The 26777-nt window shown below is 42.7% G+C and overlaps 1 protein-coding gene across 2 annotated transcripts; it reads left to right on the top strand.

Moving 5' to 3' along the window:
* acox3 (acyl-CoA oxidase 3, pristanoyl) lies at window positions 1-26777 on the top strand. Of its 2 annotated transcripts, none has more exons than XM_038996220.1 (18): window positions 1-233; window positions 750-903; window positions 2841-3074; window positions 3763-3837; window positions 4224-4313; window positions 4568-4711; window positions 4900-4988; window positions 5415-5511; window positions 6616-6798; window positions 7403-7525; window positions 7665-7785; window positions 8025-8147; window positions 8462-8575; window positions 11264-11379; window positions 17407-17581; window positions 17865-17932; window positions 18594-18708; window positions 26053-26165. In XM_038996220.1, the coding sequence occupies exons 1-17, from the start codon at window positions 211-213 to the stop codon at window positions 18666-18668; spliced, it is 2004 nt and encodes a 667-aa protein (XP_038852148.1). In that variant the 5' UTR covers window positions 1-210; the 3' UTR covers window positions 18669-18708; window positions 26053-26165. The 2 variants fall into 2 exon arrangements, with proteins under 2 accessions (XP_038852148.1, XP_038852146.1); XM_038996218.1 differs by having other exon boundaries at window positions 2-233; window positions 18622-18708; window positions 26053-26777.

The following is a 26777-nucleotide window of genomic DNA, read 5'->3' as shown; positions in this document are numbered from 1 at the left end:
TTTCCGGACTTCCGGTTTCAAGAAAATAACATTGCTTTTAACAGAAAGGGATGGCAGTTATACGACACGGTGAATAATAATAATAATAACATATATTGAAATAAATGTTTGATAGTCTATAAGAGGTGCAAAGGAAGAAACAGTGTAGCAAGGCGAATTTATGCTAAAAACCCTCTCGACTGACAACACACGAAACCCGTCGCGTCATTTATGACCTATCTTAAACGGTTCAGGTAAGAGTAGCACATTTTCGGCATTTTTTAAGATTTTGCTTCTCATGAAGTTAGAATAAATGTGTTGTATCAGCTATGGATGTGCTGCATAATAGAAAATAGACATTATACACAGTGGAATCAGTGACATTATGACAGGTGGTGAGTTCTCGTGCGGTGAGCTTTGTTCTGTTATGAAAGTTTTTGTTTATTTGCTTGTTGGTGTCAACAAAATGGCACGTTGATGTAGCCTAGGTGATTGTGACAATCAATGTTATGAGGGTGACAGCTATTTGCTGGTAGAGCAAATTGATCGTTTTTGAAAGTCTACGTGATGTCATGCATGGTTTTGTCAGAAATTGACCCTTGCTCTACATAGCTGATTGTCTGGAAGGGACTTTTGAACTACACAACACGTGGCCTCCACTGCCATTGCGTGCTCTCTCTCTCTGCAGGTTCTTAAGAATGTTATCCAGCTAGCTAAGCATCTTGTTCGTTTTAGTAAAGTGCCTTACATAATATAATGAGTATCCACAGCTACACCAAGGCTAAGTACTACCGGAGTGACAAGATGGAGATGGGTCTGCCTGACTTCCCTAGTGGACCTCTGGACATATACAGGAAGAAAGCATCCTTCAACTGGAAAGAGATGGTCATGTTCCTTGAGGGAGAGGACATGCTAGCATTGAAGGTAGGCTTTGTAATGAGCATTAAGGGTAGGCCATGTGTGGTGGCATTTTACAGTATTACCAAATGAGGAGAGTTACAAACTACACACCAGTCAGAGTTATACTTAAACTTCATCTTTAATAAGCTTTAAGCTTTAGCCTTTGACTTTCAACAATTCACTATCTATAATGAATTGTGAGAGTGACTACAGAAAAATACAAAGATCTTTTATAGCCAAGATACACCCCTCTCAACTTACACGACGAACCACAGATCTTAGGAACTCTTCACAAAGGGACTTTTACTTGAGAAAGGAGTATCCCTTAGCCAGATAGCATTCGCTATAAATTATCACTCAGTTTGGTCTCTAAAACGAGGTTCTAATCTCGTTCCTGGTACTTCATAGTACAAAAACATTACCTCATCCAAGGCATAACTAAATTGTCAACTCTAGATACTCCCATCTCAGGTAAACCCCCTCTTTACCCCACTCCTGGACAAGCTCACTGAGGGGAGTGAGCCTCTAGGTCATACACTGTCCCAGGATAAGTGTAAGATGAGAGAGGACATACAATGTTTTCAGACACTGCCATACTTCTCCCCCAATGGGAAAAGGAGGGAGTGACTGGCGCACAGACATTGTGGAGACAAGTAATTGGTTCCCCATTAATCACGCCATCCCTTCACATGGTTTAAGAATAGGTAAAGACACATTCACATATGAAGACAATGTTCCATTCTGTTCTCTTCCTTTTCTGATATTCTGCATAGCACCAGGGACATGTGAAAGACAAGTCTGACCTCTCCCCTCTCTGGGCCCCAAGTGACTGAGCCCTAGCTGAGGGAAAAGTGCAACTGCCAACGCTATAGTCCAAAAGGATACATTCTAATGACAAGTATCTCACATAAGTGTAACAGTATAACTTTAAACCGTCCCCTCGCCCCGACACGGGCGCGAACCAGGGACCCTCTGCACACATCAACAACGGTCGCCCACGAAGCATCGTTACCCATCGCTCCACAAAGGCCGCGGCCCTTGCAGAGCAAGGGGCAACACTACTAATAGGTTTCAGAGCAAGTGACGTAACTGATTGAAACGCTACTAGCGCGTACCCGCTAACTAGCTAGCCATTTCACATCCGTTACACTCACCCCCCTTTCAACCTCCTCCTTTTCCGCAGCAACCAGTGATCCGGGTCAACAGCATCAATGTAACAGTATAACTTTAAACCGTCCCCTCGCCCCGACACGGGCGCGAACCAGGGACTCTCTGCACACATCAACAACTGACACCCACGAAGCGTCGTTACCCATCGCTCCACAAAAGCCGCGGCCCTTGCAGAGCAAGGGGCAACACTACTTGTAGGTTTCAGAGCAAGTGACGTAACTGATTGAAACGCTAGTAGCGCGTACCCGCTAACTAGCTAGCCATTTCACATCCGTTACACTCACCCCCCTTTCAACCTCCTCCTTTTCCGCAGCAACCAGTGATCCCGGTCAACAGCATCAATGTCACAGTATAACTTTAAACCGTCCCCTCGCCCCGACACGGGCGCGAACCAGGGACCTTCTGCACACATCAACAACTGTCGCCCACGAAGCATCGTTACCCATCGCTCCACAAAGGCCACGGCCCTTGCAGAGCAAGGGGCAACACAACTAATAGGTTTCAGAGCAAGTGACGTAACTGATTGAACCGCTACTAGCGCGTACCCGCTAACTAGCTAGCCATTTCACATCCGTTACATAAGCATATTATATAAATAAAACATCTTATTTATCTATGTTACCCAACTAATTCTGATTCATCTGCCACACATGTCAGAGCCTTCTATTTGCAAATAGAAAGCTCTGGGCTATGTAAAGAAACTCTGACAACGGAAACTGACTGTTAGACCTATTCTTAGAGGAATATCTTACACAAGTCACTTTAGAATATTTTCTCCCACAATTACACAGCAACACGTGTTCCGGATGTTGGAGAACGACCCTATCTTCGCCCGGCAGCCCGGCGAGGACATGTCAACGGAGAGGATGCGTGAGGTCACTTTCAGACGGTGTAAACAGCTGTTCCGGTATGACTTCTTGACACGCGATGACATCATGGCGAACCCGTGGAGGACGGTAGTGCTCAACGACTGTCTGGGCATGTACGATTGGTCATTGGGCGCCAAGTACTTCCTCAACAAAGGGGTGAGTTTAGATGGATGGATGGAGGGAGAGAGAGTTAGATAGGTAGTGCTCAAGGACTGTCTGAACATGTACAACTGGTCACTGGGGGTTAAGTTCTCCCTCAACAAAGGGGTGAGGGTTGTCAGTAGTGTTGTCAGTAGTTACGACCCTAAGTTTTGGTGTTTTATTAGGATGCCCCATTAGCTGCTGCAAAAGCAGCAGCTACTCTTCCTGGGGTCCACAAAAACATGAAACATGTCTATTGATGTTCTGTATTATGTCAAGAACAGCTCAAGGACAGAACTACATCATTTTTTAAGGCACACTTAGCCTACATATCAATACACACAAACTATCTAGGTCAAATAGGGGAGAGACGTTGTGCCGTGAGGTGTTGCTTTATCGCTTTAAAAAAAACAAAAAACAGGTTTGCTGTTCATTTGAGCAATATGAAATGGAGTGGAGTTCCATGCATTAATGGCTCTATATAATATAATACTGAATTTGTACTGTATTTGGGGACTGTGAAAGTGAGTTAACCCACTCACTTTGATGATCTCCCATGCAAGTCTATCTATTGCCTCTAAGCCTTGACCTTTAGTCATATGCATGTTGTTGAACTTCTGGACAGAATGACATTATGCATGTATCTTCTCAAGAGTAATGATATGAGAGGTTACAGTATAGTCACATTCATGCTCTGTTTCAGATGTTTGGTGCGACTGTGGCCAACTCCGGATCCCAGAGACACAGCCAGTTTGTGCAGGATACAGAGGACATGATGGTAAACAAACAATCATCAGCATTCACATGAATTGATATTTACCTTCTCACTTTCAAATGTATTGGAATCAATGTAAACACATCTTAAAAGTGATTTCATTGTTCCTTATAGTGGCAGGTTATTGCCTTTCATTGTGTTATGTAAATATGCTCTTTGACCTGTATGCTGCTAGCTATGCACAGACTCTCACTAGAATGCTGTAGCTAAAAGACTACTTGTTGCACAAATGGTTATTTAATAGCATTTTTTTAAATATACAACAAACCATTTATTTCTCTACTTCAAAAAACATGCATGCCAGTCACACAAAGCTGTTGAAATACAATGTAACCATTAGTGGTGTCCCACGTCCTAAGCTGCACCTGTTGTTGTTTGTCTGTCCACAGACGTTTGGATGCTTTGCATTGACAGAGCTGAGCCATGGCAGCAATACCAGAGCTATGAGGACCACAGCCAAGTATGATCCCAGCACACAGGTGGGTGGGACACAGATCACCGCAAGGCCTCTGACTCCATTAGAACAGTTGTGCATTCTATACTGAATATTGAATTATTTCATCTGTAGATTTTGAATGTGTCAGTCTCCTTTTTTTATTTTAATGCCTTTTGTTCGTATCTTGCAATTCAGCTTTTAGCTGTGTATGTATACACGATCAAATAAACCTATATATATTATGATCGTTAGTCTGTACTAAGAATACACTATACTCAAGTGAACTCTCTCTTTCAGGAGTTTGTGATCCATTCCCCTGATTTTGAGGCTGCCAAGTTCTGGGTGGGGAACCTGGGGAAGACGGCTACACACGCTGTGGTGTTCGCCCAGCTCTACACCCCCGACGGAGCCTGTCACGGCCTGCACTCCTTCATAGTTCAGGTACAGTGAGCATATTTAAATGAACCTTTTGCATACATGTACTACTTTGTGTCCTCAGAGTTAGCAATCCTTTATGATTTCCCAAAAACAATCACAAAACAAATCTTGCATTTTAAAACTAGAACATGCTTCTACTGTCTTTGCTGGTGAAACTGTGATATGATAACCTAAATTAATGTGTTTGACAGGTCAGAGATCCCAAGACTCTGCTGGCGATGCCAGGAGTAATTGTTGGAGATATGGGCAAGAAGCTCGGCCAGAACGGACTGGACAATGGGTAAGTTCAATACCATATGTTTTATTGTGAATAAAACTACGCATTTCTCCTTATCACACCACTGCATTCTATGGCATTCAGTCAAAATGAGCACCAGTAATAATATTACTGTAATATTACTAAAGAGAGAGTAATATTCATTGTGAACTTTGGTGGTGACACTCCGCAAGACCACCAGAGGGCAGTAGAATCCTACTTTAAATTACTCTAGAACTTCCACAATGTCCTGTGGAACAGACGTTTCAACCGTGAGAATGTTCTTTTTAATGAATGTTTTAATATTCTCTCCCAGGGTGTGGAGGATTTCTACAGTACCAGTGCTTAGAAATAGGCTGTACTGTATACATCACCACACTAACTATGATTTGAAATGTATTCCTAAGATAGGCTCAGACTTTTGTGCATGTCTTTTGTTTCCCGTACCAGGTTTGCGGTGTTTCACAATGTCCGAATCCCTCGGGAGAATATGCTGAATAAGACAGGTGATGTCACCCCTGAAGGACACTACGTCACACCATTTAAGGTGAGGAAACGCACACACGCATGATGAACACCTTTTGTTCCTCTCTGGAAAAGATATATAAGGAAGGAAGTAGAAATCACATTTTTACAACTAACTACGAGTATGACTATGATCAAATATATACACTCTGTTCTTCTCTGGCTCAGAGCAAAATAGTTTAGCGTTTAAAGTTCTAGCCGGGATTCCAACTCCAACCTTCTAAAGAACTTGGCTAGGCTCTACTCAGTCGTGACAGTGATGGGATGTCAAATTAAAACGTAAAAACAAACATTCTGGTTCGTAGTTTTCAGTCAGCCACGCCTGATCTCACAGTAAGACTCTTTAATCTGTTTTTGTTCCAAACAAACATGGATGGGTTTGACCCGACACACGTGCACGCACACACACAAACATGGATGGGTTAGACAAACGTGTAAAAAAAAATACCAGGGCTCTCTGGGTTCTCTTGAATGATGGGAACTTGGTAGGAGGAGGCTTCTGAGGAAACAAATAATGACTGGTAGTAGGCCTTAATTGTTTTGCGGTTCGTTTCAGTTTCGAGTTTTATTAGTCGTATGTATGGGATATGCATGGTTTACATTGTCCAACGGAATGCTTACTTGCATGTTCCTTCTCGACAATGCAACAACAATAAGACATGATAAAAGATAAGAATACAAACTTAAAGTAAACGGCTCAGTAGAATAGAATAAACATTTAAGTATGATACAGGAGTTAGGATTGGATCCCCAGCAAGGCCCTGCATGCTGGTCAAAATTGGTACCTTTTTTACTGCTGGTTTAATTGGTAACTAGGAGACTAAAGGAATAAGTGGTTAGAAAGAAAGGGTGAGGGAAGGGTTGGAAAATGCTTCTGTACACATGAGAAATGTAAGGGGAGCTAATCAGTTGATTTAGTCTTTGAGTGGGATTTCCCTCTTGAATCAGATTTGAAGTGAATACTTACTTGATAAGAGTTTTACACTCTTGCACAAGCCCTATTTTTCAAAGTTTATTTAAGGGCCCCCAGAAATAAACTATGAAAGCTATGAAACTATAGAAAAACGGAACATTTTAATATTCTGAAACTCAATGTTAATCCCTCCCTCCTCTCTCTGGCCCCCAGGACCCTAACAAGCGTTTCGGGGCGTCCCTGGGTGCCCTGTCGGGGGGCAGAGTCTCCATCTCCAGAATGGCTGTGGTCAACCTAAAGCTAGCCATGACTGTAGCTATCCGTTTTTCTGCCACCCGACACCAGTTTGGACCTAAAGACGACCAGGAGATTCCTGTCATAGAGTACCAGCTCCAGGTAATGTACAGTTATGGACCTTTCAGTTGGTTCATGGTTAGGTTGGTGGACATGGGTATAAGCCAGGAGTTTTCCCCCATTTTTCCAGAGACAATCCTGAGGATATGTGTCCCTAATAATCATTCCATTGAAGGTTAAATACGTTTTCTGTGGACCCCAGAGGGGTATGCTACAAAGCAGGATCAATGCGTTAGCCAGCTAATTTGCCTAAATATCCAGAAATAACTTTTTAGAAAGATTTACTCATTAACCAAAAACACATGCGTTTAGCTTTCTTAATAAATCAGAAAATCAAAAGTTATTTAGTTTTTTAAAGGTACCCTGTTGTAGGCAGGTAGCCTAGTGGTTAAGAGAATTGGGCCAGTAATGGAAAGGTCGCTGGTTCGAATCCTCCAGTCAGCAAGGTGGAAAAATCTGCCGTTCTTGAGCAAAGCAATTAACCCCCAACAATAACTGCTCCCCGGGCGCCAATGGCGTTGATTAAGGCAGCACCCCGTACCTCTCTTATTCAGATGGGTTGGTTTAAATGCGGAAGGCACATTTCGGTTGAAGGTATTCAATTGTGGAAATGACTCGGTATCCTCTTCCCTTTGTCTGGTTGCAGCAATGGCGTCTGATCCCGTACCTGGCGGCCGTGTACGCTCTGGACTACTTCTCGAAATCCTTCTTCGGGAACTTTGTGGAGTTCCAGATCGGTATGATGATGAAGGACAATAGCGACAGGCAGGTAAGGAAGGAAGGGAAGGAGGGGGGGACCGAGGTGGAGAGAGAGGAAGGGAGAGAGAGACAAAAGAAGAAATAGGGAGAGTGAAAAAGACATACACATACACCCATAGTTAGTTCTGTGCGGCATGTGTTTTAACTAGGCGGAGCTGGGCAGAGAGATCCATGCCATCTCCTGCTCCAGTAAGCCCCTGGGGTCCTGGACAGCTCAGAGGGGTATCCAAGAGTGCCGTGAGGCCTGCGGAGGACACGGATACCTGGCCAGTAAGTCACACACATAATAATAAAGCCCCAACCACAACCCTAACCCTAGCTTCATGTCCACATCCTGGTTCTACCTAACCCCAGCCTCAACCCTAACCCTAACTTCATGTCCACATCCTGGTTCAACCCTAACTTCATGTCCACATCCCAATTCAACCCTTGCCTCAACCACAACCCTAACCCTAATCCACATCAAATCTGTCTCCTAATAATGATGCTGGATGTTGACTCCCTTGTAGTGAATCGTCTGGGGAGCATCAGGGATGACAACGACCCTAACTGTACATATGAGGGAGACAACAACGTGCTCCTACAGCAGACCAGCAACTACCTCCTCAGCCAACTACACGCCAAACAACAAGGTTAGTATTAACACCAGGAACACTTTGTTTCATGGTCTGCTTCTAAATGCTTTATAAACCATTATGGGACTGCTTTGTAAATCATTACATATCAGTTTCAGAGAAACTGAAATCCTAAAGACACTGGGGGCAGCTCATTATTTGGGTGCTATTGAAATATTTTGATTTTACGCATGAGATTGTAATGTTAACTGTTTGTCTCACTGTTTTATGTGCTGGTTTAGTTGCTGTTTTTGTAGATGGAGTGAGGATTGTGTCACCACAACCTGCTTATAAATGTCTTATGAATGTCTTATATTATTTGTTCGTTGTAGATGGAGTGAGGATTGAGTCTCCACTAGAGTCTGTCAACTTCCTGGAAGACTTTGACAGCATTCTGGAGACCAGGTTCACGGCAACGTCGGTGGAGGAGTGCATGGACTCTGCAGGTAACAACACACACACACACTTGTCTCTACAGCTACAACACACACAACTCTCTCGTCACTACTCTGCTCCGTGCAGAAATTGCCTATGGCCAGTCAGTTATGTAAGATGCCCAGTGTTATTATACTACTGGAAAGTGCTTTACTGGAAAGCTATTTGTCATGATGCCAGAGGTAACACCCACTCTCCAGTTGTCACATCTGGTAGAAGGCAAGCAAAGCCATACTGACCCTCTGAAGGACCCCATTCCCCCGCCAGGGCAAGCTGCCCCTGGAAGTGCCTGTTTAAAGCCCTCACAAAATCCCCATCTTTTCTATTGTAATATAGCTCAACCATAGCTTTAACTATAGAGGGCTGGAACAAAAGAATCAAAATTAAAAAAGCAATCTAAACAAATAGAATGTGTTGAATCAAACACGGATACGCACGCACACACACCGGCTTCAGCTGTGTTTTGCATGCTGCTGTGAGACTGACTGAATGAATGCCCTTCCAAGGTAAAGCCGTCCAGACAGCCTCAGTCTCAGAGGGGGAACAGATGATGTGAACCTTGGTTAAAGCTTCTTTCCTCATATGGCATATATATATATATATATCACACACCAAGCCTTCTCTCCCCCATCTGCAAAACATCTGGTCCATTTATTGACCTTATACCACAGAGGGTGACTCAAGCCGCTGGTCGACGAGCGACCGAGGTCTACTCTGCCAGCTAATTGGCTGAATTGGAACGAGAAAGGGGGAAAATAAAGGCGGCGATTTTGTGTACCGGATCGGTCACTGTCTGTCACCATCGTACTGTTTGTGTTGCCACAGTGAAGGCCAAGCAAATGCATCTGTCTCATAAGAAGGAGTAGGTGGAGTAACGTTCAAGACACGTGCAGGTGTGCTTCAGTTGCTTCCAACACTGTTGTGTTACCTGGGTTGGTTGCTAACGCATGCTGGTGACTTACTGTCATTGTTATAGAGATGGTCATCTCGTCCTGTTATGATGGGATGCACGACCTGTGCCGTTCGAATGCAGTCGCCCGACAACGGCACCACCACAGTGCTCCCTAAAGGAGTATCTCATTCTCAACACGTTGATGACCATCTTTTGTTCTTATTTTCTCTCCACCTCTTTGATATTTTTACTCCTTCAAAAGTGAATTATGTTCAACTTGAAAAATGAAGGTTCCTGTAAACTAACATCATCTGAATACTGAATCTTAAACTCTAAAGCTCCCCAATTAGGGCTGACCCCATTTAGTCGACTGGTTGATTGTAGGCTGTTGGTTGACCGAGATTTCTGTAGTCGAGCAGTGACAACAAAAAAAATGTGATATCATGCTGTACAAGACGACACCTGTCTGATTCGTGCTGAGTGGACTGATCCATTGTGGAGGGCGTGGGGATGGCACAGTCCATCAGTCGAAGACGTGCCACTGAAACTGTATATGGTTATATTACATAAGAACAATGGTGCAACACTAATAAAAATAATATTATTTTATAACAAATGCGCTTTTTCCCTCCTTGGGTAGCAGTCACTGTCCACGGTTCTGAAACACTCCGATGTTGAATTATATTGCAGCTTCAGCAACACGGACAGCACGATAAACACTGTTGATATTCTGTGGTGGTCGCTGCAGCAGGGAGGAGAGAGCGACCAGGTGCTAGGCACAGTCACTCTGCTGTCTGTTTAAAAATAATAATAACACAGCGCAGCAAGTCTGAGCCCGGCAGGCACTATCAAATCAAATTGCTGGTCGGACTCCCTCTAGTCATTTGTGTGTCTTAATTATTTAATCAAACCGTGTGCTTAAAGCATCAGACAAGCTCAGTGAATATAGTTGATTTGATAAAAACACATCGGATGTGTCAATATATGGAAAAATACAGGTTTAATCGATTGGTCGAAAGAACAGATGACTCTTGGTCGACAAAGATTTCGTTTTTTTCTGGGACAGCCCTATCCCCAATATTCTCCTGTTATAATTATTTCCTTCTCTGACCCTTCAAGGTTCTCAATGTCTCTGATTAGTGTGTGTGTGTTCCTGCATCTCCAAACCTTACAACCATAAAGCTTCTCATATCCTCCTAATAATCATTCCAGGATCATATGTTTGTTGTTATTCATCATCATGTTACACACTCCTCTGCATACCTTGGCCCTAGAAGCTGTGAAAACAACTGTCACACACACACACACACACACACCTGCACTCGCTCAACCCCCACTCCTTATAAAGCTAGCCCAATAAAACATAGTGTTATCATGGTCAGAAGGATTCAGGTTAGTCACTCACTACCTCTTCTATGTGATCTGACTTTTTGATTTCTAACAGACTATGACAGGGTTGTCCAAGAGATGTTCCATGACTTGCAGGAAGATTAAGTGTATTATGATAGAGAACAAAAAGTTGATTTGATACTGTATGCATTGGAAATCTTTCTTGATACTCTTCCATAAGTTCATATTTGAAATATTACCTGATAATCTCTGAAGTCAAACTCATTTCCTTTTTAATACGCTCATATTGTAAATATTACCTGATGAAATCTGTGTTTTTAACACTAGAAAGCTTACTCATGTCTTCCATTATTTAATATTGTATATAAAATAACGGAATAAATAATATTAGCGGTTGACATCTGTGTTTTTATGATCTGAAGCCTAACATATTTCCTTGTCTCTCTTTCCCCCTCAGTGCCGTTGGCAGCGTATAAATGGCTGGTGTGTTTCCTACTGAGAGAGAGCGAGAGGAGACTGGCTAAGGAGAAGGCTTCTGGCAAGGCTGACTTTGAGGCCCGCAACAACAGCCAGGTAAATAGTACACACACACACAAGCAACGCATGCACACACACACAGACACACAACAGGAGGGGACTGAGTAAGGTCAGATAAAACACTAAACTACTGGTCCTCCACTTTCCTCTCCATCATCACTTTCATGATTTTATTTTAACATTTATACAGCTGTCTTTACATTGATGTCATTGCATTTCAGAAGCTGAAAGGTCCTCATAAGATACTGTAGTTCTGGGCTATCTGCTTCTCTACAGGCACGTGTACCAACCAAGTGCTTCTAGAACAGTCATTAGCTAGGTTTCCATCCAATTGGCGAAAGATTTTCATGTAAATATTCTAAAACAATATGCGCATTTCCCCACCAGAGATGTTTCCATCAAATTGACTTGTTGCGGATGAAAGGCTGTGCGTCATGACGTAGTGCACAAAAAAAATAACTTTTACGGTTAAATTCCCATGTACCGAATACAAAAAAAAAAGAAAGTTAAATGGGTTTCCATTGCATTCAATTCTACCTATGGTTTTGTCACAAAAACTGTTGCAATATATAGCTGTAGCCCAGGGGTTTTCAAACTGTAGTCCACACCCCACTAGGGGTCTGTGGCGGTACTGCAGGGGATCCGCAAAGTTATTATAGTATTTTTGGGGGACAAATTATTTTATGAATAGAATACTATCGTGTATACCATTTTTATGTCTCTACATCTATTTTGAAGGAAGTTATAGGTAGTTTCACGAGCCAATGCTAACTAGCAAAAGCGCAGTGACTGGAAGTCTACAGGAACAGCATGCTAGCTTTTCCTGTTCATCCGACTCTGGGGAAGTAGAGGGCTTCAATGTCTGGATTTTTGTTTTAGATTACGTCTCTCACAGTTGAAGTGTACCTATGATAAAAATTACAGACCTCTACATGCTTTGTAAGTAGGAAAACCTGCAAAATCGGCAGTGTATCAAATACTTGTTCTCCCCACTGTATATATATATATATATATATACACTGCTCTAAAAAATAAAGGGAACACTTAAACAACACAATGTAACTCCAAGTCAATCACACTTCTGTGAAATCAAACTGTCCACTTAGGAAGCAACACTGATTGACAATAAATTTCACATGCTGTTGTGCAAATGGAATAGACAACAGGTGGAAATTATAGGCAATTAGCAAGACACCCCCAATAAAGGAGTGGTTCTGCAGGTGGTGACCACAGACCACTTCTCAGTTCCTATGCTTCCTGGCTGATGTTTTGGTCACTTTTGAATGCTGGCGGTGCTTTCACTCTAGTGGTAGCATGAGACGGAGTCTACAACCCACACAAGTGGCTCAGGTAGTGCAGCTCATCCAGGATGGCACATCAATGCGAGCTGTGGCAAGAAGGTTTGCTGTGTCTGTCAGCGTAGTGTCCAGAGCATGGAGGCGCTACCAGGAGACAGGCCAGTACATCAGGAGACGTGGAGGAGGCCGTAGGAGGGCAACAACCCAGCAGCAGGACCGCTACCTCCGCCTTTGTGCAAGGAGGAGCAGGAGGAGCACTGCCAGAGCCCTGCAAAATGACCTCCAGCAGGCCACAAATGTGCATGTGTCTGCTCAAACGGTCAGAAACAGACTCCATGAGGGTGGTATGAGGGCCCGACGTCCACAGGTGGGGGTTGTGCTTACAGCCCAACACCGTGCAGGACATTTGGCATTTGCCAGAGAACACCAAGATTGGTAAATTCGCCACTGGCGCCCTGTTCTCTTCACAGATGAAAGCAGGTTCACACTGAGTACATGTGACAGACGTGACAGAGTCTGGAGACGCCGTGGAGAACGTTCTGCTGCCTGCAACATCCTCCAGCATGACCGGTTTGGCGGTGGGTCAGTCATGGTGTGGGGTGGCATTTCTTTGGGGGGCCGCACAGCCCTCCATGTGCTCGCCAGAGGTAGCCTGACTGCCATTAGGTACCGAGATGAGATCCTCAGACCCCTTGTGAGACCATATGCTGGTGCGGTTGGCCCTGGGTTCCTCCTAATGCAAGACAATGCTGGACCTCATGTGGCTGGAGTGTGTCAGCAGTTCCTGCAAGAGGAAGGCATTGATGCTATGGACTGGCCCGCCCGTTCCCCAGACCTGAATCCAATTGAGCACATCTGGGACATCATGTCTTGCTCCATCCACCAACGCCACGTTGCACCACAGACTGTCCAGGAGTTGGCGGATGCTTTAGTCCAGGTCTGGGAGGAGATCCCTCAGGAGACCATCCGCCACCTCATCAGGAGCATGCCCAGGCATTGTAGGGAGGTCATACAGGCACGTGGAGGCCACACACACTACTGAGCCTCATTTTGACTTGTTTTAAGGACATTACATCAAAGTTGGATCAGCCTGTAGTGTGGTTTTCCACTTTAATTTTGAGTGTGACTCCAAATCCAGACCTCCATGGGTTGATAAATTTGATTTCCATTGATAATTTTTGTGTGATTTTGTTGTCAGCACATTCAACTATGTAAAGAAAAAAGTATTTAATAAGAATATTTCATTCATTCAGATCTAGGATGTTATTTTAGTGTTCCCTTTATTTTTTTGAGCAGTGTATATTTGAGAACTAACAATCAAATAAAAGTTAGTCAGGAAGAATTGAATTGCATTGAATTGCAGGAAATTACCTTTTTAAAACAAAAAAAATAGTCTCTCAACTCTATGCCAAACTGTGTAGAATTGCTGGAAATTAGCTTTAAAACTGCAACATTTTATCTCAGCTCAATACATATAGATATTTTTTTATTGCAGAAAATTACCTTTACAACGGCAACATTTTGGGTCGCCTGGGTGGGGGTCCCTGGGCAAGAAAGTTTGAAAACCCCTGCTCTAGCTAACAGCATGCAGATACAGTGCGGGTGGACTAGCCTACATGAGGAGATAGCCAAGCATCAATCATCACATCACCAGAATAAGACCCTCGATATTTATTGGAAAGGAGCGTCAAGCTCATCACCGTGCAATTTCACCACCCTTTGAAGATCATCGTAACTTATTTCATCTGTAGCCTTATAAACTGCGTTCTTTCTCGAGTCGTAGTGGGACGACCGCACAATGTGTAATCGCGTGACTCCAAATTTACTTCGAAATGATGGTTATTATATCAATATTTGCACATAAAGCCATTTCCACCACCATTTCTCGCATAAATAATTGTACAAACACAAAAAGATCCCACCTTGTCTAGCGTATTGTTTTGTCAACATTTGGAAAGTTTACCGACAAATTTGCTGTTTCCATCAACCTGTCATGAAATGGACTCTACTCGCATAAAAGCATTGGATGGAAACCTGGTTATTGACATTATACAGTCACGTATCAACTATAATAAGGCTTAGTCCAATGATCTCTCCTGATCATTTGGGTATTTTTAATGCTTTATAATATTTAATGTGGTGGCATGGTGAATATATTTCACCTCCAACTCTCTCCTCCCCACATAGTCCATGAAGGCAAGGCTCCCACATTCCAGTAGATACTGTTGCAGTCACAATACAGGACGTCCGAGAAGAACACACACACACACACCATTACAACATGACCCCACAGCACTGCACTCTGAATTATCTAATGGTTCTATGATATAATAACACAAAACAGATGGTTTAGAGCAATGTTAAGACTGTAAAGATACAGCTACGGTAGTGTGTAAGAATGTAAATATAAACACCTTTGTCGAGCAAGCATCATTACGAAGTTTGACAGTTTTAGCCTTCCTTGAGCACGTGTCATTACGAATCGAGGTTATTTTGGGTGTGCACGTGCTTGTTTCGTACAATGCAAAGTCAGTTGAACTGTATTCAGTATCAATTTATAGGCCCAAAATCCTAACTTGGGATTCAAACACACAATCCTACATATATCAGGGCTGTTGTCATTGGATATGTCTGTGCCTAACTCAGACTTCTGTTTTCAATCACGCACTCATGTCAATAGGAAATATACACGGAAATTGGGTTTTATGCACACAGGTTTTCAATTTGGGAAACTATCCCAAAAAGATTACTGAGTGCAGTCCTTTTTATCCTCTGGAAAGTCTTTGATACGCCAGGTGTGACTGTAGGAAAGGAAGTTTAGAGTAGATGAGATTGATGGAACAGAACACTGATGAGACTGATGGAATTTCTTATGGAACCAACATTAGGAATGTGCTGAAGTCAGGAAGACATCTGTTACCACTGACACTCGGAGAGAGCGAGGAGGGGGAGAGCGAGAAAAAGAAGACAGAATATTTTCTGTCTTATCATATCTCTTCTCTGCCTCTTATCTTCTCTCTTCTTTTAAAGGATGTGTGTGCGTGTGCGCGTTAGAGCTGGGACGATAAACCGACAATTATCGACACCAACCACTTATCATGGACATTTTGATGTTATTGTTAATTACTATGAAATAGCCTATAGGGCCCTACTCGAGAAATGTGAAGTTTGAAATTAAGTAAGCTTGCTAATATGGGTGATTTTGTTATTGCGACAATTGATAGATACAACATGAAAAGTAGTTGTAAGGGTATTACAAAAAAAGAACTGTGGTGCACATTTTAATCGTACAATTTATCGTTATCGTGATAATTCAGTCAATTTATCGTGATATGTATTTATGGCCATATCGCCCACATCTAGTGTGTGTGAAGAGTGAGCGTTTGCTTTGGCAGCTTTCCTAGGCCAGTTGGCTCAGCGAGTATGGCTGTGGTGTTGTTCTAACCCGAACTCTGTATCCGGTTGGCTTAGAACAAGGATTAGCTAAAGACGGCTAGAGTGTCAACTCACACTTGCCTAATAACAAATACGTTTATAAGTGCTGAATCGGATCAATCAGAATGTGTTTTGGCATATCTCATATATTGCTGGCCGACTCCAGTTATTGCATGGTTAATGTCTGATAAGACTACTTCATACCAATATGGTAGGCTAATTCATGATTGCCTGCAATGAAAACCCGTCATAGGAACCGAACCCACTGCTGCTAGCAAGAGGGTTCTTTTGCAACCATTCAGACAGCGAAGAACCTAGTGAAGAACCCTCTCCAAGAAAAAGGTTATTTGAGTAGAAATAGTGTGACATTGAACCATTGCTCACTTCAAAGAAATTCTCAATAATACTTTTTTTTCCTAGCGTGTATGACCAAAACAAGTTTGAACTCCACTATGGTGCCACATTAGGACCAAAGGAAGTTTGTTTTCACATTCGGTCTATTAAGTATCAGTGTTTTTAGTATTTTTCAATTTTTTGGGTCCATTACTGATGACTACTTCACCCATTGCTATAGAGGGACAGATGGACTGACTGACCTAATAGAAGGGTGGGGGGGGGGGGGGAGTCCACAGAGGAGGTACAGCCAGAGAGCGATCTCATACCCACACCTGGGTTCAAATAGTTGAGCCTTTGCTTGAGCCTGGTTTGAGAGTGCCAGATGGGTAGGAGTTTGCACTTTTGGGACTTTTCCATCAGTTCCTTTGGTTCCGCTGCGCAGGCCAGCTCAATCAAGCTCATCAAGCTCAGCTAAAAGTATTGGAAATTAAACAAATACTATTTGAACCCAGGTCTTGTGTGAAATGACATGCAGAGAGGAGGCAGATCCAGAGTTCTCTCGTACCCAGACCAGGGGACTAGGCGGGGAACACAGCGACCTTGGCAGAGCGGTAGAGGAGTTCAGAGGCGTGGGAGAGGATCTGTGTTCTCTCTGCCGACATGGAACAGGAAGGGTGGGCATTGCCCAGTCAAGGCCGGACAGGGGGATAGGCACAGACACACAATTCAATACCAGGGCTGATAATGGGGTTATGATAACTGGAGGGGGGGTGGTGGATTGAGGTTTGTGTGCGTTTGTTTCAGTCTCAATCCTGCTGTGTTTGGAAATTGGAATCTAATAACAGTGTTTTTTTTCTCTTGCTCTCTCTCTATGCGTGCGTACGTTTAACTAGTATAACTTTTGTCACTTTTTGTCGTTAGTACAAGTAGCTTTTTACATTTCCAAACGTTGTGCTCTCTGTGTTTGCGTACGTGTGTGTCTGTGCATATCCAGGTGTTCTACTGCCGTTCCTTGTCCATCGTGTACATAGAGCACACCGTGGTGCAGAGGTTCCACGACCAGACCCATGATGAGGACACACCGGCTGGTCTCAGACCAGTTCTTAAACAGCTCTGTGCCCTCTACAGCCTGTGGACCCTCAGCAACCACATGGCCACGCTGTACCAGGGTCAGGTTCATTTGAGTGCTGGCCGTCTTTGTCATTCAAGTTTGACTTCCCCATATTCATATAGGGTCTGATTTAGGATCAGCTTACCCTTTTACATAATAATGAACAAGATAACATGATCCTAGATGAACACTCTTACCCGGAGACACTTGATTCATACGGCCCCTGGTCAATATCTACCAAAAACTGTATCCTTGTGAGAGTTGCGCAAGCCTGATTTATGTATTTTATTCTGTGTGTGTGTGTGTGTGTGTGTGTTGTTGTTGTTGTTGTGTTCCTCCAGGGGGTTATTTTTCTGGTTGGGAGCCAGCTGATTGGATCCAGCAGGCCATCCTCACCCTCTGCTCTCAGGTCAGTTCTCATATAAACTAGGGTTGGGCGGTATCCAGATTTTCATACCGTTTCTGTACCATACTTGGGTATACACTTGGGCATGTATGTTTAATACAGTTAAAAATATATTTTCATTTGGGGGGGGCTGGGGGAAACAGGGATTTTGATCCAGGATGTCTCTGCTGTAACCAATAAGCTTGATCTTGACATCTAGCCACTTAGCTAGCAAGTTAACAAACCAAATGTATAGCTGGAGCCCTGAGCTGGATATAATTTATTTGACACATCTTAGATTTCTTATAGTTATACTTAACTTATAGTTAGTTATAAGCAGTGGCGTAGCACCCACACCCCAATTTTTTTTTTTTATATATTATTTTTTAAACAGTATTGAAAATCATACTGTTGGTATCTAGAAATACCTCAGTGTTTACGGTATAAACAGAATATTGCCCAAGTCTAACATGCACACACAAATGAGATTGGCCTAAATAACCCATTAAATGTCATGTGGTCTTGAGTTAAAGTGATGATTTATTCATATGTTTGGTTTGGAGGACTGAGGTGGATGACCTCAAAGGTGTTTATTGACTTGCAGTGTGCTCTCTTTAGAGAACAATCACTGTGTTTGTCTGTGTGTATACTCTTTCTGTCTCTCTCCCTCCATTCTTCCCATTAGTCCCTCTCTCCTTCTCTCCCTCTAACAGCTGAAGGACGAGGCCATAGCTTTGGTGGACGCCGTTGCCCCTCCTGATTTCATCCTCAACTCACCCATTGGCAATGCGGACGGGGAGGTAAGACAAGTCAGACGTGTGAAATGTGTCAGCGCCAGAGTCATATCTAAACCCTGATCCGGTGCATTTAAAGTACATTTTAGACACCGTCACAACTCACTATACAGGAACAAAAATGGAAATATGAAAGGTTAAAATAGAAACAAATCAAACACACACACGCGCGCATACACACACACACTTGTCTGGTCTTACTCATTTACCCTAGTTTAATGGCTGGAGGTTAGTCAACATGCCAAACTGCCAACTCCTAAACACAATGTATATGTATGCATAATCCTTTTACTCATCTATTAAAACCACAATCCTTTCAGTGCTCTTCTGTTTGGATAACGAATAACACTAGGCTTAATACTCATCCATTGATTAAATCATGTCTGTTTGAGTAATGCTAGTAACCTATTCATCCATGAACTCAGACAGTGCTCTTGTGTTTGAAGAGTCTGTGGAGACACAACAACAATGTTTGAGACACCCGAGTTTCCACATAGACCATCACAATGGTCCAAACAGCAAAAGGTCTCAATAAAACACTACAGAGTGTTCTGCTATTAACCTACTCTTAAAGGAACACTTTGTGTTCCTGGTGGGAACACTTTTTTTACTGGAACAGAGCAAGAGGAGAGTTCCAGAGGCTGCTGTCATCTTCCAGTAAACACACTGACCCAAACCTATAAACATACAGGCCCAAGTGTGTCAGCCAGGAGTGAGGTTGGGGAGGGACGGTGTGTGTGTGTGTGTGGGTGTGTCCGCCAGGATAATGCATTACTAAGGAGGGACGATGTCGGAGTGTGTGTATGACCTTTAACTGTGTGTGTCATCTGTTTTGATTGGAGTCTGGCTTTCAAATGCTCCCCTTGTCTTTCTGGGCTCAGGAAATGGATGCTTTGTTTTCACTCTGTGAAGACTCACAGCTGCTTTCCTTGGCAGACAGTACTCTCACACACACACACACACACACACAGACACACAGACACACACACACACACACACACACACACACACACTTGGAGATCTATGTTAATAATACTGGACCTGGAGAGAGTGGGATAAACATGCCTTCCTAGCTGAGCTGAGTAGTAGAATAAATCTGTACAATTGTAAGCAAATCTAAATGGATCATTAATCAATATATTTATCATCATTGTTATTTAATAGTGACACTAATAGTAGAACCACAGAACAGTCACAGAAGCATGAGATGGAGTTCTGTGGTAGTAGTGCTGGTGGTAGTGGTAGTACTGGTAGTGGTAAGAATAGTGTTTGTCTTACCTGCTTTTGCTAGTAGCATTGCTATACAATGTTGTTGGTGTTGCTATTAATGCATGTTCACAGGTGCAAGTTTCAGAGCAGACGTTTAACTCTATTAGGGTTGTTTTATGGTGTCGTTGAAGCAATGGCATTTCCTTCCAACCTCACGCAATGGTGTGAGTCTGACCCTCTTTGCTCCCTGGCTGTGTGCTGTATAAGAAACATTTAGCTTTTTGACATTTAGCTTTAGTGTGTTTGAGACACACACTATATATGCAAAAGTGTGTGGACACACCTTCAGATTAGTGGATTTGGCTATTTCAGCCACACCCGTTGCTGACAAGTGTACAAAATCAAACACCCAGCCATGCAATCTCCATAGACAAACTTTGGCAGTATAATGGCCTTACTGAAGAGCTCAGTGACTTTCAACGTGGCACCGTCATAGGATGCCGCTTTTCCCACAAGTCTGTTTGTCAAATTTCTGCCCTTCTAGAGCTTCCCCGGTCAACAAGTGCTGTTACTGTGAAGTGGAAATGTCTAGGAGCAACAAGGGCTCAGCCTCTGAAGTGGTAGACCACACAAGCTCACAGAACGGGACCGCTGAAGCGCGTAGCGCGTAAACATCGTCTGTCCTCGGTTGCAACACTCAGTACCGAGTTCCAAACTGCCTCTGGAAGCAACGTCGGCACAATATCTTTTCGTCGGGAGCTTCCATGGCCAAGCAGCCACACCAAAGCCTAAGATCACCTTGTGTAATGCCAAGCGTTGGCTGGAGTGGTGTAAAGCTCACCGCCATTGGACTCTGGAGCAGGGGAATTGCGTTCTCTGGAGTGACTAATCACGCTTCACCATCTGGCAGTCCGACGGAAGAATCTGGGTTTGGCGAGAGAACCAAGAGAACACTACCTGTCCCAATCCATAGTGCCAACTGTTAAAGTTTGGTGGAGGAGGAATAATGGTCTGAGGCTATTTTTCCTGGTTCGGGTGAGTTTTTTTTTCTCTCGCCTGAGTAGCCTCGTTATACTGCCAAAAATAAAATTAAACCATCTAGTGTTCAGCGAAATAACAGCACAATGTCAAATACAGGTAGCCTAGTCAAATAATTTACATCCAATCACATTAACCGTTACTCTCTCGCGGGAAACCTTCACTCGGACATTTAGAAACGAAACATGACAATTTGAAAAATAAGCCACAGGAGTTTTTGGAGCGTGAATAAAGACGACTTTCGAGTAGTAAGACAAATATAAAAGCAACAGATACCATTAATAAGAAGGGGCTAGAAGCTTCTTATATGGTGAGCTACCGAGTGGCTAGGACAGGCAAGCCCCATACTATTGTGGAGGACTTAATTCTTCCTGCTACCGCAGATATGGCTGGGACAATGCTGGGGGAAAAGGCCAAAAAAACTGTACAGACAATGCCTTCATCAAACAACACTGTTTCACGGCGTATCAGTGACATGGCAGGAGATGTTTTGAAACAATTACGGCTTCGCATACAAGCCAGTGAATTATATGCGTTACAGCTGGATGAGTCAACCGATGTGGCGGTCCTGGCACAGCTGGTATATGTCCGTTATGTTTATGGAGGGTCAATTAAGGAAGACATCCTCTTCTGCAAACCACTGGAAACCAGGACAACATGAGAGGATATTTTTTAAAGTACTGGACAGCTTTGTGACATCAAATGGACTTTGGTGGTCAATATGTTGTTATCTGTACTGATGGCGCAAAAGCCACGACAGGGAGACATAGTGGAGTGGTAACGCGCATCCAAGCAGTTGCTCCCGACGCCACTTGGTACACTGCAGCATCCACCGAGAGGTTCTGTTGACTCATCCAGCAACAGCGCCTCTTCAACCTCAGGAGGATGAAAAAAAATTGTCTGGTCACTGAAAACCCTCACTAACTTTTACAGGTGCACAATTGAGAGCATCCTGTCGGGCTGTATCGCCGCCTGGAACGGCAACTGCACCGCCCACAACCGCAGGGCTCCACAGAGGGTGGTGTGGTCTGCACAACGCATCACCGGGGGCAAACTACCTGCCCTCCAGGACACCTACAACACTCGATGTCACAGGAAGGCAAAAAAGATCAAGGACAATAACCACCCGAGCCACTACCTGTTCACCCCGCTTCCATCCAGAAGTGAGGTCAGTACAGGTGCATCAAAGCTGGGACAGAGAGATTTGAAAAACAGCTTCTATCTCAAGGCCATCAGATTGTTAAACAGCCACCACTAGCACAGAGAGGCAGCTGCCTATCTGTAGACTTGATATCATTGGCCACTTTAATAAATGGAACACTCGTCACTTTAATAATGCCACTTTAAGAATATTTACATATCTCGCATTACTCATCTCATATGTATATACTGTATCCTTCACTATCTATTATTTACTATCTACTGCATCTTTCCTGCTCTGTCACTGCTCATCCATATATTTTAGACTTTTATATATTCTCATCCCATTCCTTTACTAGATTGGGTGTATTAGGTTTTGTTGTGGAATTGCTAGATATTACCTATTACTGCTGCGCTGTCGGATCTAGAAGCATACGCATTTCACTACACTCGCAACAACATCTGCTAACCATGTGTATGTGACCAATAACATTTGACATGATTTTGGCTGCCAAGGGAATGCCTGAAAGACGAGTTGGACACTACAGTGAAAATGGTTAACTTTGTTAAAGCAAGGCCCCTGAGCTCTCGTTTTCTTTCTGCATTATGCAATGATATGGGCAGCGACCATGTAACGCTTTTACAACATACAGAAGTGCGCTGGTTATCAAGGGGCAAAGTATTGGCATGGTTTTTTTAAATTCAGAGACGAGCTTAAAGTTTTCTTTACTGACCATAATTTTCACTTGTCTGACCGCTTGCATGATGACGAGTTTCTCACACGACTGGCCTATCTGGGTGATGTTTTTTCTCACCTGAATGAGACCTGAATCTAGGATTACAGGGACTGTCCTCAACTATATTCAATGTGCTGGACAAAATTGAGGCTATGATTTAAGAAGTTGGAGCTCTTTTCTGTCAGCATTAACAAGGACAACACACAGGCTTTCCAGCATTGTATGATTTTTTTGTGTGCAAATGAACTCAAGCTTACGGACAATGTCAAATGTGATACAGCGAAGCACCTGAGTGAGCAATTACACAGGTACTTTCCCTAAACGGACGACACCAACAACTGGATTCGTTATCCCTTTCATGCTCTGCCTCCAGTCCACATACCGATATCTGAACAAGAGAGCCTCATCAAAATTGCAACAAGCGGTTCTGTGAAAATGTTATTTAATCAGAAGCCACTGCCAGATTTCTGGATAGGGCTGCGCTCAGAGTATTCGGCTTTGGCAAATCACGCTGTTAAGACACTGATGCCCTTGGCAACCACGTACCTATAAGAGAGTGGATTCTCAGCCCTCACTAGCATGAAAACTAAATACAGGCACAGACTGTGTGGGAAATGATTTAAGACTGAGACTCTCTCCAATACAACCCAACATTGCAGAGTTATGTGCATCCTTTCAAGCACACCCTTCTCATTAACCTGTGGTGAGTTAGTCACCATTTTTGACGAACAAATAAGGTTTTATATGTAAGATGGCTAAATAAAGAGCGAAATTATTATATTATTATTTGCGCCCTGGTCCTATAAGAGCTCTTTGTCATTTCCCAAGAGCCAATTGTGACAAAACCCACACTCATTCTTATGTTTAATAAATGTGTTGTATAGAGTGTGTGTGTGGCAGGCTTACAATGATGGAAGAAAGAAACCCATTTGAGAGTGCTAGAGGGCGTACGCAGCTGGTGGTTGAATGTTTGAAGGGGTACTGGACTATAAAAAGTTTGGGAACCACTGATGTAGTGTATTTGGTTGACTGTATATTAGGTAGAAACACATTCTTTTTTTAATTACATTGACATTTAGCTTAACACGATCCAGAGACTCATAACAAATGTGGAGCGATGTAGATCACCACGACAACACCCACCCAAACCCATATCAAGTGTGGGCCAAGAAGTACTAACTAATACTATACCGGTGAGGTCAGTGATATAGTGCCTGTGTCACAAATGGAACTCTATTCCCTTTTATAGTGCAATATTTGTTCCAGGGCCCAGTGCACTATATAGGGAATATGGTGCCATAACCCTGCAAACATTCTGTTAGTGACTGGACAATTAAAATTACATAAGTCATGCATTTTCCAATCAACACCCTGCCTGAGGTGTTGCCGGGGAAACACAGTGCTGGAGATTGAGCCCAGAAGCACAGGGGATTTCTAGAACTTCCTAGAAATTCTTATAGAATGGGGTTTGAAGCATTGAGGGGAATATACATAGTACTGTATATTATTGTATATCTATAGCTAGAAGATAGGGGTCAAATGTACCTTGAATATACTGAACAAATGGACCATAATGATTTTTGATGACAACAATACCCCTGAGCACATACAATATTAGTGTCTGATACTTGACTTGTCATAAAGGCCTTATAACAATATAAATGATTAACATAACATATTGTAATCATTAGTGTGGTCTGTCTCTAACCCCCTGTTGAGGTCAGTAAATCATAGAGATCAGATAAGACTTAATGCTTCTTCTCACTCCTGTCTTGTATACACTAAATATAAAAGCAACATGTAAAGTGTTGGTCCCATGTTTCATGGGCTGAAAAAAGATCCACGAAATGTTCCATATGCACAAAAAGCTTATTTCTCTCAATTTGTGTGCACAAATGTGTTTACATCCCTGTTAGGGAGTATTTCTCCTTTGCCAAGATAATCCATCCACCTGATGGGTGTAGCATATTAAGAAGCTGTTTAAACTGGATGATCATTACGCAGGTGCGCCTTGTGCTGGGGACAATAAAAGGCGACTCTAAAATCTGTACACAATTCCTTGAAACTGAAAATGTCCCAGTTCTTCCATGGCCTGCATACGCACCAGACATGTCACCCATTGAGCATGTTTGGGTTGCTCTGGATCGATGTGTACTACAGCGTATTCCAGTTCCCGCCAATATCCAGCAACTATGCACAGCCATTGAAGAGGAGTGGGACAACATTCCAAAGGCTATAATCAACAGCCTGATCAAGTGTGTCGCACTGCACGAGGCAAATGGTGGTCATACCAGATATTGACTGGTTTTCTGATCCACGGCCCTACCTATTTTTTTTAAAGGTATCTGACCAACAGATGCATATCTGTATTTCCAGTCATGTGAAATCCATAGATTAGGGCCTCATTTATTTAAATGGACTGAGTTCCTTAAATTAATTGTAAGTCAGTAAAATCTTTGAAATTGTTGCATTTTTTTCCCTTCAGTATAATATAACTCCTATATTGTGACCCAAATGGTACCCTATTCCCTTTTCTAGTGTACCACATTTGACCAGGGGAGCCCTCCAGTGTAGCGAAGAGGTTGTCATTTGGGACACGGGCATACTAGCCCAGCTGTGACTGTCTTATCGAGATACTGTATACAGTCACCTATGTCAAATCACCACATTGGAAACGTGTGTGTGCAACATCTCAATCATAAACCTCAGTGTTTTTATAAATATTGTCTCTAGTCAGCGTTACTCTTCTCAGAAACATCTCAGTTCATAACATAACAAACCTAGTTTAACACAGCTATAAACATAATGCTTTGTACCGTTTCTGTATGTGAAAGGTGGTTGTTGTGACATTAAGTATGTCCGGTTTGTTAGTGATCAATATTGGATAGACGCGAGGGGATTAGCAAAAGGCTATGGCATATTTTGTCACTTCCCTTTGAAAGCCATTCTTTGTCCATACATACTAGTTAAATAAAGGTCAAAATAATAATATTGTGAGCAATGCATGATTTAAGATTTGTTGATTTTGACCTTTCATAATTTTGCTTGTAATGCCAACAGTTCTTCAAGTTACTTGCCCCAATTACACACAGCAAACCGCCACTAGGATTCCAGCATGTTACTAAAAAAGACAAATCATCAATCCAAACAGTTTGAAATCTTGTCATAGTCACACAAAACACTTCGTCCTATCAATTCTTGATGGTGCTGTTTTCCTGTGTTCCAGCTCTATAAGAACCTGTGGTCCACGGTGATGCAGGGGAACAAGGTTCTAGAGCGCCCGTCCTGGTGGGCAGAGTTCACCTCAGACAAGCCTGTGGTGGGTTCCCTCCGACCCAAGCTGTAGGTTTGTAGATCACGGTTCTAGAGTCCTCTGTTCCCCAGTTACACCACCCAGTTTCATCAGCCCAGAAGACAAGAAGAAGAAGCCTGCAGATTTAGATGGATCTCCTTCTCCTCACTTTGAAATATGAACTTTGTATTATCAGATATGAAATGAATGACGTATTGGGCCTTTTTAAGAGTGTAGAGGCAATGCAATTATAAATCACTGTCTTCCTCTGAATATGGTTAAGAATGATAATCAACTATGTGGTAATTGTTGGAATTGGTGCCTATGACGGGAAGCACTTTAAAGAAAAGAGATTATGTTCAAGTACATTTGTTAACACGTTTCAATAGATTTCATGCCAGCTTCTTGATATGATTACGTATCTAACACTACAATAAGGTTGTCTGTTTTGTATAATTAATGTAACTATAAATTCATGTAATGTAATATTTGTGAAATAGAGCTTATTTTGATTGCCAAATGATGCAATGAGGCCACGTATATACTTACCACACATGTAATATATACATGTAATAAATTGTGCACATTTTGTAAAATAATGACTGAATAAAGGGTTTGTAAAATAAACAAAATAAAATATTTCTACTAATACAAATACA

Source organism: Salvelinus namaycush, chromosome 6, assembly GCF_016432855.1.
Source record: "Salvelinus namaycush isolate Seneca chromosome 6, SaNama_1.0, whole genome shotgun sequence".
NCBI classification, from domain to species: domain Eukaryota; kingdom Metazoa; phylum Chordata; class Actinopteri; order Salmoniformes; family Salmonidae; genus Salvelinus; species Salvelinus namaycush.
Note: the sequence above shows the minus strand (reverse complement) of the source record. Positions and strands in the feature narration are given on the sequence as shown.